Here is a 13,616-nt window from a genome sequence, read left to right on the forward strand (position 1 = left end):
TGACCCTGTCTATATCAATCAGCCCCTTCTCCCCATGGCTGTAGGGATGTGAGGAATGCATTGTATGTTCTGGAGCAGGCAGGCCTTTGTGGCATTATTCATGTATTTTTAGCACAAGCCTCCAGGCTTGGGAGGGGGGTTGAGGGTCCAAGAGTTGGTGGTGAGGGGGGGGGTCGGAGGTGAGGCAGGAGGGGGGTGTGGCTGGGGGTACTAGGCCCCCGGATGTGTGAGTGGGTAGAGGTAGGGAAAGAGTGGGGGATATTGGGGGGAGGGTTTTAGGCCTCTTGGGTGGGGTGGGGGGGGGTCATAGGTGGTTGCCAAGGTTACCATGTGTGTGGTGAGCACCAGGGTCAGTGTAGTGGGAAGAGGAACAGGTGCCAGGCATGGTCTGATGTCGGTGACATGTCTTCATGGGCATTGGTGCACCATTGATGGTTCCCCTACCCAGAGATTGTGAGTAGCATCAAACCAGCCTTTTTCCAAGTAGAGCTCCAAGTTGCAGGCTTAACGTCTTACTTATGGAAGTTCCCCTTTCCTCTGATTGAGTTGTGGTAACTCTTGCCCTCCTCCCCTTCCCTCCTCAGACCTCCATTGTGTTCTTCACCCGCCCAGCCAGGAGGTCTAATAAGCCCCACAAAGAGGCTTGTCTCTGGGCACAGGGCCACCGGGGGCTGGGGTCTAGGCTGGGCACCTCTGAGGGAACCAGGAATGTTGGGGTCAGGGGAATGAGCCCAGCTCATATCAGGAGAGGCCTATAGGACACATACACCTGTCACACAATACCTTTATACGTCAAGGTTCTCAGGGTCAGTGTCTGGCTGCTTCCCAAATGACACTCCATTCCCTATATAGTGCACTACTTTTGACCACAGCCTTATGGGCCCTGGTCAAAAGTAGTGCGCTATATAGGAAATATGGTGCTATTTTGGACACAGAAGGGTTCCAGGGTTCTAAAGGGTATTAGTTTGGGATTACCTCTCTGGCTCTCAGGGTTAGTGTTCAGCTTAGACTACAACCACACCACACAATTTAAAGGGCTATACATTCGGCTTGGGATAGAGCAAGGGGTTGAGGCCCTTAGTTTAAGGTTATTTTCACCCTACAGCTAAATGTTCAGCTTTGTCTTGTTCAGACACCACACAATACCGAGGTGTAGCTAGCTCATAGTCAGAATATGTTTAGACATCTACTGCCAGTCAAAGTGTATTAGTACACCCTAACATGTACTTAAAGAAATAAAACCACTTCTTGTGGTTTTCTATGAGGGTTTGTCAGGTTCCTAATTCACGTCCCAGGCTCCCGAGTGGCGCAGCGGTCTAAGGCACTGCATGAGGCATCACTACAGTCCCTGGTTCGAATCCAGGCTGTATCACATCCAGTCATGATTGGGAGTCCCATAGGGTGGCGCACAATTGGCGAACAATTGGCCCAGCATCGTCCGGGTTTTGCCAGGGTAGGCTATCACTGTAAATAACAATTTGTTCTTAACTGACTTGCCTAGTTAAATTAAGGTTAAATAAAAAAATCGAGTTGTTCCTATTCCCAGGGTTCGTCCTAAATGACACACTATCCCCTATGGGCATTCGTCAAAAGTAGTGCATCACAAAGGGAATAGGGTGTGATTTGTGAGGGAGAGCTACACCTTGGGTCAGGAATGTTAATGACGTTAACATCAAACCGTTCCCTTAAACTACAGACGCCTGTTTTTGATTTACGACAGACAGGGTTTAGCTGTTTAACTGCTTTACTGTGCAACCTTCTAACAGCTAAATGCACTAAGGATTTGCAGCATCAGGGAATGCCGTGTGAAATATCCTTGTCTGAACTACCTGATGTCTGTGGAACGTTCCTCGTCAGCATCTAAACCAAAAGCCAGCACCACAGTAGACAGGTGTACTGAACCTGTCTCTATAGACCTCTTCACAGCTACCAGCAACGACACACACACATCTGTACCAGCCAATGCCACAGTTGATGTCTCTTTACACCTCCACATCTACCAACAACTCTCTCTCTCTCTGTTTACCCACGTCTTGTCTTCACAGTCCAGGGCTTGTAACCAGCTTGACTTGTGGGCCCAGAATCCAACACGGCTATTATTTTCTTAAGCATGTGCCAACCCTCAAATGACTCCTCTGAGCCAAGAGGTCTGTCGACTCAGTGTGAGAGGAGGGGGAGATGGGGGGGATGGAGGGAGAGGGGGGGAGAGAATTTTTCTTAGTAAACATCTTGGTTATTGATGCTTGTCAAACAGAGCAGACAGCAGGGTAGAACCCACAGACACCTGTGGTCCAAAAATGGCACCCTATTCCCTACATAATGTAGTAGTGCACTACTGTATGTAGGGAGTAGGGCGCCATTTGGGAAACAGCCATTGACACCTGCAGATGGCTGAGAAATGACAGACAGGTGGTTGCTGACTACTACTGCTGAAACCTTAAAGGGTTACACACACACACACACACACACACACACACACACACACACACACACACACACACACACACACACACACACACACACACACACACACAAAGGGTTTCTTTATGGCTAGTTGGTATTCAGATGACTCTTGCATGTTTTGCCTCTCTTGCCTCCTCGATTTCCAGGACAGTTAGTGAGGGTTGAACAGACCCACTGTGTTTGTTCTGTATGTCATAGCCTCTGCATTGCAAGGTCTAGGTCATCATAGGGAGAATTTGGGATGCATCTCAAGCAATGGTGACCGGTGGCACTTTACGATGAGCCCATCCTCTCCATTTAAAGGCTGGAACAGAATGAAATGGAATGTTATCAAACACATCAAGCTTCACTCCAGCCATTATTATGAGTCGTCCCCTTCACCAACCTCCTCTTTGTCATCTAAACTGATGTACAGAGAACAGAATGGGTAAAAACAAGATCTTTAACTAACCATTTTGTGTTTCCTCTCCTCTCCGCAGCACCCCCAGTTATAACTACGCCCCAAACATGGATAAACACTGGATCATGCAGTACACCGGCCCCATGAGGCCCATCCACATGGAATTCACTAACTTCCTACACAGGAAGAGACTACAGACGCTCATGTCAGTGGACGACTCTGTTCAGAAGGCAAGACAATCTGTTTCTAGCTACACTTTCTAGTTGTAATTTGTGTGGGGAGGGAGATACTGTGCAAAGCTGTCATCAAGGCAAAGGGTGGGCTACTTTGACTGAATCTCAAATATAAAATATATTTTGGATTTCTTTAACACTTTTTTGGTTACTACATGATTCCATATGTGTTATTTCATAGTTTTGATGTCTTCACTATTATTCTACAATAAAGAAAATAGTAAAAGATCAAGAAAAAAACTGGAATGATTAGGTGTGTCCAAACTTTTGACTGGTACTCTATGTGCAGTAGTAATAAGCTCATGAGGTGTGCGTTTGTCTATTTGTCTCTTTGTGTCTATTCCTTGCTCACACACACACGACTGTGTTTTCCCCAGGTATATGAGATGTTGGTAGAGAGTGGAGAGCTGGACAACACCTATGTAATCTATACTGCTGACCATGGCTATCACATCGGTCAGTTTGGACTGGTAAAGGGGAAGTCAATGCCCTATGACTTTGACATCCGAGTACCCTTCTTCCTCAGAGGGCCCAACGTCGAGCCTGGAGCAGTGTAAGTAAGCCTCGTCCAAGCCAGACCTGGCCGTAGCGTAGCGTGAGGCTGCTTGATGTACAAGTACACCCCCTGAACAGGACGCTAGTCTGTTCCAGAGCTTTACCCCCGATCTTTCTCCTTAAAGGACAAATCCACTCAAAAAACTATCTTACCATAACCAACAACAATACCAAATTACACTGAAAATGGAACTCAATGCCACTTTGTTTGGCACTCAGCATTAAAGAGTAACTCCACTCAAAAACGTGGTATTTTTCTTCATTCGGACCCTCTGTTGATACAGTCCCAAAATGTTTTGCACCTCAGCAGTCATGTTTTCAAGATATTGGACTTTCAAGAGCAAAGTGTCACAACATTTGGTATTGTTGTTGATTATGGTGTTGGTGTGGTTGATTATGGTGTTGGTGTGGATGTTTATGGTGTTGGTGTGGATGTTCATGGTGTTGGTGTGGTTGTTTGTGGTGTTGGTGTTTATGGCGGTGTTGTTTATAGTGTCTATGTTGTTGTTGATTATGGTGTTGGTGTGGTTGTTTATGACATTGGTGTGGTTGTTTATGGTGATGGTGTTTATGGTGGTGTTGTTTATGGTGTCTATGTTGTTGTTTATGGTGGTGGTGTTTATGGTGGTGTTGTTTATGGTGTCTATGTTGTTGTTTATGGTGGTGGTGTTTATGGTGTTGTTGTTGTTGTTGTTTATGGTGTTGGTGTGGTTGTTTATGGTGTTGGTGTGGTTGTTTATGGTGATGGTGTTTATGGTGGTGTTGTTTATGGTGTCTATGTTGTTGTTTATGGTGGTGGTGTTTATGGTGTTGTTGTTGTTGTTTATGGTGTTGGTGTTTATGGTGGTGTTGTTTATGGTGTCTATGTTGTTGTTTATGGTGGTGGTGTTTATGGTGTTGTTGTTGTTGTTGTTTATGGTGTTGGTGTGGTTGTTTATGGTGTTGGTGTGGTTGTTTATGGTGGTGGTGTTTATGGTGGTGTTGTTTATGGTGTCTATGTTGTTGTTTATGGTGGTGGTGTTTATGGTGTTGTTGTTGTTGTTTATGGTGTTGGTGTTTATGGTGGTGTTGTTTATGGTGTCTATGTTGTTGTTTATGTTGGTGTTATTTATGGTGTTTGTTTCTCCACAGGAACACTCAACTGGTGTTGAACATTGACCTGGCTCCCACTATCCTACACATCGCTGGGCTGGACACTCCTCCAGACATGGATGGGAAGTCCATCCTCCAACTACTGGAGCATGAGAAAACTGGCAACAGGTACACATGGACACATATTTGGATTCTATTTTCTTATTCATATCTTTATCAACAGCTACACATGGACTGCCATCCGAATTTCACCATGATGTCCCCTAAGGACAAAGTTTGTATTTTTATACAAGAGAAACTTATAATGTGCATTTTTATGTGGGTGAAATCTGCCCCCCAAAAAGCTAATTGGACAATCTTTGAACATTCATGGAATCTTAAAGGGACAGTCTGGGATTGGTACATCCACTTTGTGGTTTGAATGCCAGATTCCCCTTAAAGTTTTTAGCACTATGGCAAGGAAAAAGAAAGTATACATAACATACAGAACAAATTTCAGTTCGTTATCGCTTCTCCACAAAACCTCAGCAATACTAGAATCCTCTTGTATAATAACTTACTCTGTCTGGCTGTACACTGAAGACCAACATAGCTCATGGTGTGTATTCCAAATAGCACTCTATTCCCTATATAGTGTGCTACACGGCAACCCTCTATTGCACTAAATAAAAGTAGTGCACTAAATAAGAAATAGGTTGCCATTTGGGATGCACACATTGGTAAGTTCACAGGCAGGCCCATGTGAATTACACGGACTAAAGTGGATTTTGTTTTTCCAGATTCAAACCCAATCGGAAACCCAAAGTCTGGAGGGACACATTCCTAGTGGAGAGAGGGTAAACTGATGTCCTTTCTTCCTATCCCCTGCACGCACCCACACCCACACACACACACACACACACACACACACACACACACACACACACACACACACACACACACACACACACACACACACACACACACACACACACACACACACACACACATGAATGCACATATACACACACAAAGACATGCATGCATGCAAAAGGCACACACAACACCACAGATCCAAGTCAGCAGTTAGTACAGAAATTTGTGACACTAATTGTACATTTAGTTGAATCCCAAACGTGTCAGGCAGCGGACGAGCATTCACACAGTCTTCATCCCAAATAGCACCCTATTCCCTATATAGTGCACTTCCTTTGACCAGGGCCCATAAGGTTACCCATAGGTGTGTGAATGCTCGTCCTCACAGCGAACCAGACATTCTTTCCACTTATTTATTACACATACTGTACATACACACGCGCGCGCACACTTTCTGCCTGACAGACACTTCCAGGCCACAGTGTGTTGGGAGACCGTGAGGGAGAAGGTTGGGAATATCATTTTTAGCATTGTTTGATCTATGCTAGGATCTATATACGCCTGCCTGGTGCATCGAAACAGTTCTCACAGGCAGGCGTGGGCACACGGTGCTTTAAAGGGACATCTTTGTCTGTCAGCCTGCTCTTTTGGGCCTGCATTTCCAATGTGGGAGACCGAGGCTGTGACCCAAATAGTACCTTACTCCCTATATAATGCACTACCTTCGACTAGAGCGCCATAGGGACAGCAATAGAAAACGTGATCACAGCCAAGCCCAGGCCCAGGCCCCTGTGCTGTGTGTCAGTAAGACTCAGAGACTTAGAAGCCCTGGTCAAAATGTGTTCCCTACATAGGGAATACCATTTGGGACATATAAATTGCCTTTCTCCTCCTTGTGTGGGGCCTGTGTTGCAAGTGTTTAAGGCTGGGAAGAGAGACAGTGTCTGTGTCTCAAATTGCACCCTATTCCCTATATAGTGCACTATTTAGGGAATAGAGTGCCATTTGAGACAGTGTCTGTGTCTCAAATTGCACCCTATTCCCTATATAGTGCACTATATAGGGAATAGAGTGCCATTTTGGAGGCAGACGGTAACCTGGTGTTGTCCCTGTCTGTCTGTGTGTCCTTGCTCTGGTTGATGGGAGGGGAGCCGGCCGGATACAAGCATGGCAGAGCAGCGGAGTTATACATGCACAACATCGACGTGGGCTGTGGTGTTCGACATCGTCTGATGATACCTGAGGAAGGACAGGAAGTCTCATACGACACACACGCACAGGACGTGTTGCTGCCACTGTGTGTAAAGAAGCATTCGTGAGTGAGCACGCCAGTCGTGAGAGAACCGAGGCCTACAGCACAGAGTCGGAATATGACCTGGTGTGTTTCTATAGGCGTTGTCTGTATCTGTGAACACTCTGAGCTGCGGTAATGCCAGGGGCACACTGAAGGAAACCTCCCAGCTCTGAGACATGTAGCAGGAGAGAAACCTTTTTGCCGTTTGGGGTTCAACCCCTCACGCTGAAGATTATCTAAAGCCATTCCCTCCGGCTCATTCACTGCTCTGTTTAGTTCCCTGCCATAAAGTGCTTGAAATGATAGTGTTATTGAGCAATACCTACTTCCTATACCCTCATATTTCTATGTACAGAAACCTGTTGATAGTGAGGTATTTACAACTGTCCTCGGCTGTAATTTTAGCTTTAACTACGGTCTAAGCTAGCGGACGGCAGCTACATCTACACTAACGCTACTTTGTGTCCTCCGAGTGCCAGGAAAGCCAGGCCGGGCATCTGGCCCAGCCCAGCTTCACACCACCACTCACCCTGGCCATCTCTACCCAGCCCTGACCATCTCTACCCAGCCCTGGCCATCTCTACCCAGCCCTGGCCATCTCTACCCAGCCCTGGCCATCTCTACCCAGCCCTGGCCAGCTCTGCCCAGCCCTGGCCAGCTCTGCCCAGCCCTGGCCAGCTCTGCCCAGCCCTGGCCATCTCTGCCCAGCCCTGGCCAGCTCTGCCCAGCCCTGGCCAGCTCTGCCCAGCCCTACACAGCCCTGGCCAGCCCTACACAGCCCTACACAGCCCTGGCCATCTCTACCCAGCCCTGGCCATCTCTACCCAGCTCTGGCCAGCTCTGCCCAGCTCTGGCCAGCTCTGCCCAGCCCTGGCAAGCTCTGCCCAGCCCTGGCCATCTCTGCCCAGCCCTGGCCAGCTCTGCCCAGCCTTGGCCAGCTCTGCCCAGCCCTGGCCAGCCCTACACAGCCCTGGCCAGCCCTACACAGCCCTGGCCAGCCCTACACAGCCCTGGCCAGCCCTACACAGCCCTGGCCAGCTCTACCCTGCGCAAAGCACATTGACCTCCTCCTGGCTTTGGCACACTGGCACCACTCTACCCCTTAGACCCACACGGCCCTGCCAACCAACAGTCAACTATACTGCCAACCCGCACTGCCAACCCTGACTGCATTCTCCGGATGCACAGGCATAACAACTATGACAACAGAACACTGTGACCCTAAAGTACAACCTGTCGCCTTGCCTTTGAGAGTGTCTGTGACTGCTGTCCTGTATTGTCTTGTCCTGTCTGACAGGTTAAAGGAAACTGAGAAGTTACAGAAGCTAATGTAGCTCTCTATGAGATGTTCGACGAGCAGGTGTCTACATACTTTTGGCCATGTAGTGTACACCACAATAGCAAAGTGATGGATGGCTCAGTAGTTTTGAAACAGGAACAGGCTAACACTGACTGGGCTATCAGTATGCTGAGGTTGAACACCGACCCCAGTAGAAGCCTGATGGATGGCTCAGTAGATTCTCTCCATTGTTGAGTAACAGAGGGCGAGGGGGTGTCTCTCAAATGGCAACCTTTTTCCCATCTGGTGCATTACTTTTGACCAGGGCCCATTGGGTTATGGTCAAAGGTAGTTCACTATATAGGGAATAGGGCGCCAATTGGGAAGCAGACATACAATAGTACTGTGATGGATAGCTCCGTATATTCTCTCCATTGTATAGTAACACAGTGGAGGGTCTAGAGAGGCTTATCTCAACATTCATAAAGTATGTATCTGTTCCAAATGGCACCATATTACCTACATAGTGCACTGCTTTTGACTAGAGCCCTATGGGTAAAGTAGTACACTATATAGGGAATAGGGTGCCATTTGGGATGCATCCGATGAAAAACCCCAGTGTTCAGGCGTCATACACATGGTGGATTAAACAGCCTAAAGCCCTACAGGTCAGAGGTCATCAGTCTTTCATTTCAGGCACAGCAGTGTTCTGTCCTTAATTACCCCATCACACAAACAGCAGCTGGAAGGCAGGAGGCCTACTGCAACACCAGTCAATGTCTGCGACCCAAATTGGGCCCTATTCCCTATATAGTGCGCAACTTTTAACCAGGGCCCTATGGTTGAAAGAAGTGCACTATATATGGAATAGTGTGCCATTTGGGACGCAGGTCATTAGAGTGGAGGCCTGGCATGGGAAGCTTCTTCTACGTAGATTTTCAAACACACAGCTTGTTTAAAATAATAAAAAAAACTGACTACAACTCCTAACCCTCCCCGGTCCCTCCTGTCTGCAGTAAACTCCTGAGGAAGGACGAGGATGGAAGAGGCAGTTCAACACCCAGCACACCAATAGCCTGCCCCTACTCTAACCCTCAACTCTACCACTGTCCTAACCAATAACTGTCCCCTAACCTGACTTGTCCCTCTCCTGTGTTCCTCTACAGTAAACTCCTGAGGCAGAAGGAGGATGGTGGAGGCAGTCCAACCACCCCTCACACCAACAGCCTGCCCAAGTACAAGAAGGTCAAAGAGGTGTGTCAACAGGCAGAGTTCCAGACGCCCTGCCAACAGCCTGGGCAGGTATGTGTATTCACACACACGCACATGCACACACAAAAACACTCATACCCACACACACTAGCATTGAATATTTTCACGGTATTTTACAAATGTTCCACCCCGAGAATAAATCCCTTTTCTCCCGGGTAACCCTGTATTTCCCGCCAAAACTGGAAGTGTCATTCAAAAGCATTAGAAAGCGTACAAATAGGCCTATGTCTGGATTTGATTAGAGCTTTGGTTGAAAATACAAGCCGGATGCCACCTGAGCCTGATGAGCCATACATTACGGACATTTAATGAGCCCTACATTGAAGACATTTAATGAGCCCAGGCCCAAGCCCAAATGACTGTGCCATTACTCACTACGTATATGATAAAGGATACTGCAGATTGCAAGCTAGCTAGCTATAGAGTATGCTCTCTTGGGTAAATCAATGAAACTAGCTCCACTAGGCTCATCCTTTTGAGTGTGAACTGTATTACTGTATTATATTATATGAACTTGAATTACACGCATAGTTCCGACCACGATGAAGCAGGGAGAGAGCACGAGATTCTGCTGCAGCACGAGGCCTACAAAGTTACAACAATAGGCGAGCAAATGTAGATTTTAATTTTGAAATATAACACTATAATTAGAAGGCTGGCGCATATTTAGGCCCACCTTTCATAATATTTCCCCTAATGTTATTAGCCTACCTCCTCTTTCTCTCTCTATTTTTCCTTCATTCCTTCCTCGCTTTCAACTCTTAAATACATTCTAATGATATTCTTGAGGGCATTCACTTCTCTTCAAGAAGATTACATGGTTATGGCTCTGAATAAATAACTGCTATAGCCGACCGCCATCGCTCTTCTTTGAAACATTCAGCAAACAAGCGCTTGCGTCCCTATTCGCAAAGTCTATTGGTCTAAGAAATGCTAAAAAAATGATGTCCAGCAAGCTATTCTTGTCTAGATTTTCCTGCATGGGACTCCAAGAGCTTAGGTGCGTTTTTTAAGGCCATCGGTAATTAGCTTATTATGGATAACCCGGTCCAACTTATCGCAGACTGAAGGTTGAGGTCGGGTGAATGTGGAAGCCAGGTCATCTGATGCAGCACTCCATCACTCTCCTTCTTGGTCAAATAGCCCTTACACAGCCTGGAGGTGTGTTTTGTGTCATTGTCCTGTTTAAATTAAATTATAGTCCCACTAAGCGCAATCAAGATGGGATGGCGTATCGCTGCAGAATGCTGTGGTAGCCATGCTGGTTAAGTGTGCCTTGAATTCTAAATAAATCATAGATAGAGTCACTAGCAAAGCACCATCACACCTCCTCCTCCATGCTTCACGGTGGGAACCACACAGGTGGAGATCATCTGTTCACCTACTCTGCGTCTCATAAAGACACGGTGGTTGGAACCAAAAATCTCAAATTTGGACGCATCAGACTTAAGAACATATCTCCACTGGTGTTTCTTAGCCCAAGCAAGTCTCCTCTTCTTATTGGTGTCCTTTAGTAGTGGTTTCTTTGCAGCAATTAGACTATGAAGGCCTGATTCATGCAGTCTCCTCTGAACAGTTGATGTTGAGATGTGTCTGTTACTTGAACTCTGTGAAGCATTTATTTGGGCTGCAATTTCTGAGGCTGGTGACTCTAACTCTAACTTAACTTGTTCTCTGCAGTAGAGGTAACTCTGGGTCTCCCTTTCCTGTGGCGGTCCTCATGCGAGCCAGAGTCACCATAGCACTTGATGGTTTTTGAGACTGCACTTGAAGAAACTTTCAAAGTTCTTGACATTTTCTGTATTTACTTCATGTCTTAAAGTAATGATGGACTGTCGTTCTCCTGGCCTATTTGATCTGTTCTTTTACCAAATAGGGCTATCTTCTGTATACCCCCCTACCTAGTCCCAACACAACTGATTGTCTCAAACGCATTAACAAGGGGAAAAAATCCACAAATGAACTTTTAACAAGGCACACCTGTTAATTGAAATGCATTCCAGGTGACTTCCTCATGAAGCTGGTTGAGAGAATGGCAAGAGTGTGCAAAGCTGTCATCAAGGCAAAGGGTGGCTAAAATATATTTAATTTGTTTAACACCTTTTTGATTACTACATGATTCCGTATGTGTTATTTCATAGTTTGTCTTTACTATTATTCTACAATATAGGAAATAGTCCAAATAAAGAAAAGCCCTTGCATGAGTAGCTGTGTCCAAGCTTTTGACTGGTATTGTGTATATAGGGCTATGTCTCAATCTGGAACAGGATGAACTATGTTGGATGCAATTTGAATGGAGTTGATGGAGAGAGAGACTGTAAGAGATTGCTCGCGCCTGCACTGATTTAACGGTATGAAAGCAACGGCTGTTTTAAAAGTCCGTAGTTGCAGAATTTTTTTTTAAAGATATTTACACACCAAAAAAACAAAGCCAGATGGAGATGGGTAAATTAGATGCGCATTTGGTCTTTATATTACTATAGCATAGTGTTGCAGCAAATGTAGGGCTACCCATCACAAGAAAAAGTGTCACCAGAATGAGATGATTGGTCAACATGCGTTGTGAACTGAGTTTCATACTGAGATGGGCTGTCCGTCCCCACCCTGAGCGTTGATGATTGGTCAACATGCATGGTGAACTGAGTTTCATACTGAGATGGGCTGTCCGTCCCCACCCTGAGCATTGATGATTGGTCAACATGCATGGTGAACTGAGTTTCATACTGAGATGGGCTGTCCGTCCCCACCCTGAGCGTTGATGATTGGTCAACATGCATGGTGAACTGAGTTTCATACTGAGATGGGCTGTCCGTCCCCACCCTGAGCGTTGATGATTGGTCAACATGCGTTGTGAACTGAGTTTCATACTGAGATGGGCTGTCCGTCCCCACCCTGAGCGTTGATGATTGGTCAACATGCATGGTGAACTGAGTTTCATACTGAGATGGGCTGTCCGTCCCCACCCTGAGCGTTGATGATTGGTCAACATGCATGGTGAACTGAGTTTCATACTGAGATGGGCTGTCCGTCCCCACCCTGAGCGTTGATGATTGGTCATGCAGCTGCCGCAGGGGAGTCTGATTTAGACATGGCATATCATTTAAGCTCCATTTCATGCCGTGCTGTTCATATAAATAATTTATTATAATTCACCGGTTTCTCGCAGTTATTTATCCCGGGAAAAGGGAGGGGTTTTGGTCCATAAATCTCGGCAACCGGGTTCCCGCCATTCAACCATAACACACACACACACACACCATAGAGTGTGTAACGAGGTTCCCTGAAACACACACCCACCTGAATGTGGACAGAGTTTCCCCTGTTGCTGTCTTTAATGAAGAATTACGTCTTACATGTGCACACTTACAAGCTGCCTGGTTCACATTAGAAAGCCCTGCTGGCTGCTACCTGAACATTGGACCAATTTGTATTGTTCAGGTCTGCCAACTCTGTGGCTGTACACCAGTGGTTAGTAGCTGGTCTAACCACTAAAGAGTGTGTGTGTGTGTGTGTGTGTGTGTGTGTGTGTGTGTGTGTGTGTGTGTGTGTGTGTGTGTGTGTGTGTGTGTGTGTGTGTGTGTGTGTGTGTGTGTGTGTGTGTGGCTGTGTGGCTGTGTGTGTGTGGCTGTGTGTGTGTGGCTGTGTGTGTGTGTGGCTGTGTGTGTGGCTGTGTGTGTGTGTGGCTGTGTGGCTGTGTGGCTGTTCTACCAGGACCTGCCAGCCTTTTAATGGGTTTGGGATGAAAGGGTCCCAGAGAAAAATTAGTCCCTCGTTCAAACGGTACAAAAATGTCCAATTACTGGACATTTGCAGTAAATGGCTATTTGACTTATGGCTGGCTGCAGAGTCTATGGCTGCTGTGTGCTTTGGCTAGGACAGACTACAACGCAGAAGAGGAATTATACTGTATGGAAAAGATTGTTACTGAAACAAAGAAGTTGAGGAAATCCAATGTGTTATGTGGGGGAACCTGCTTTAGTCTTTAAATAGCATGCAAGATTGCAAGGGGGGGGGGGTGATGGTTTAGTGTGTGTGCGTGTGCGTGTGCATGCAGCGTATGCAACCAGCGAATGTGTAATTACAACACATACATGTGGAGGTTTAGTCCTAGCTAGCTATAGCCCTTGTCTGGTATTATTTAACCGAGTCTCCTAGTTAGTAGCCTCCCTCTGT

At 46.4% G+C, this 13,616-nt stretch overlaps 1 protein-coding gene across 5 annotated transcripts in view; it reads left to right on the forward strand.

Annotated features, from left to right (window-relative positions):
* Positions 1–13,616, forward strand: part of sulf1 (sulfatase 1) — a 77,370-nt gene that overhangs the window by 47,134 nt on the left and 16,620 nt on the right. For all 5 annotated transcript variants that reach the window (XM_036944110.1, XM_036944106.1, XM_036944109.1 and 2 more), the window contains exons 6-10: positions 2,943–3,093; positions 3,474–3,649; positions 4,783–4,911; positions 5,523–5,579; positions 9,338–9,473. In XM_036944110.1, the coding sequence (XP_036800005.1) occupies positions 2,943–3,093; positions 3,474–3,649; positions 4,783–4,911; positions 5,523–5,579; positions 9,338–9,473 (649 nt within the window). The remainder of the gene's footprint in view (positions 1–2,942; positions 3,094–3,473; positions 3,650–4,782; positions 4,912–5,522; positions 5,580–9,337; positions 9,474–13,616) is intronic.

Source organism: Oncorhynchus mykiss, chromosome 15 (genome assembly GCF_013265735.2).
Source record: "Oncorhynchus mykiss isolate Arlee chromosome 15, USDA_OmykA_1.1, whole genome shotgun sequence".
NCBI classification, from domain to species: Eukaryota; Metazoa; Chordata; class Actinopteri; order Salmoniformes; family Salmonidae; genus Oncorhynchus; species Oncorhynchus mykiss.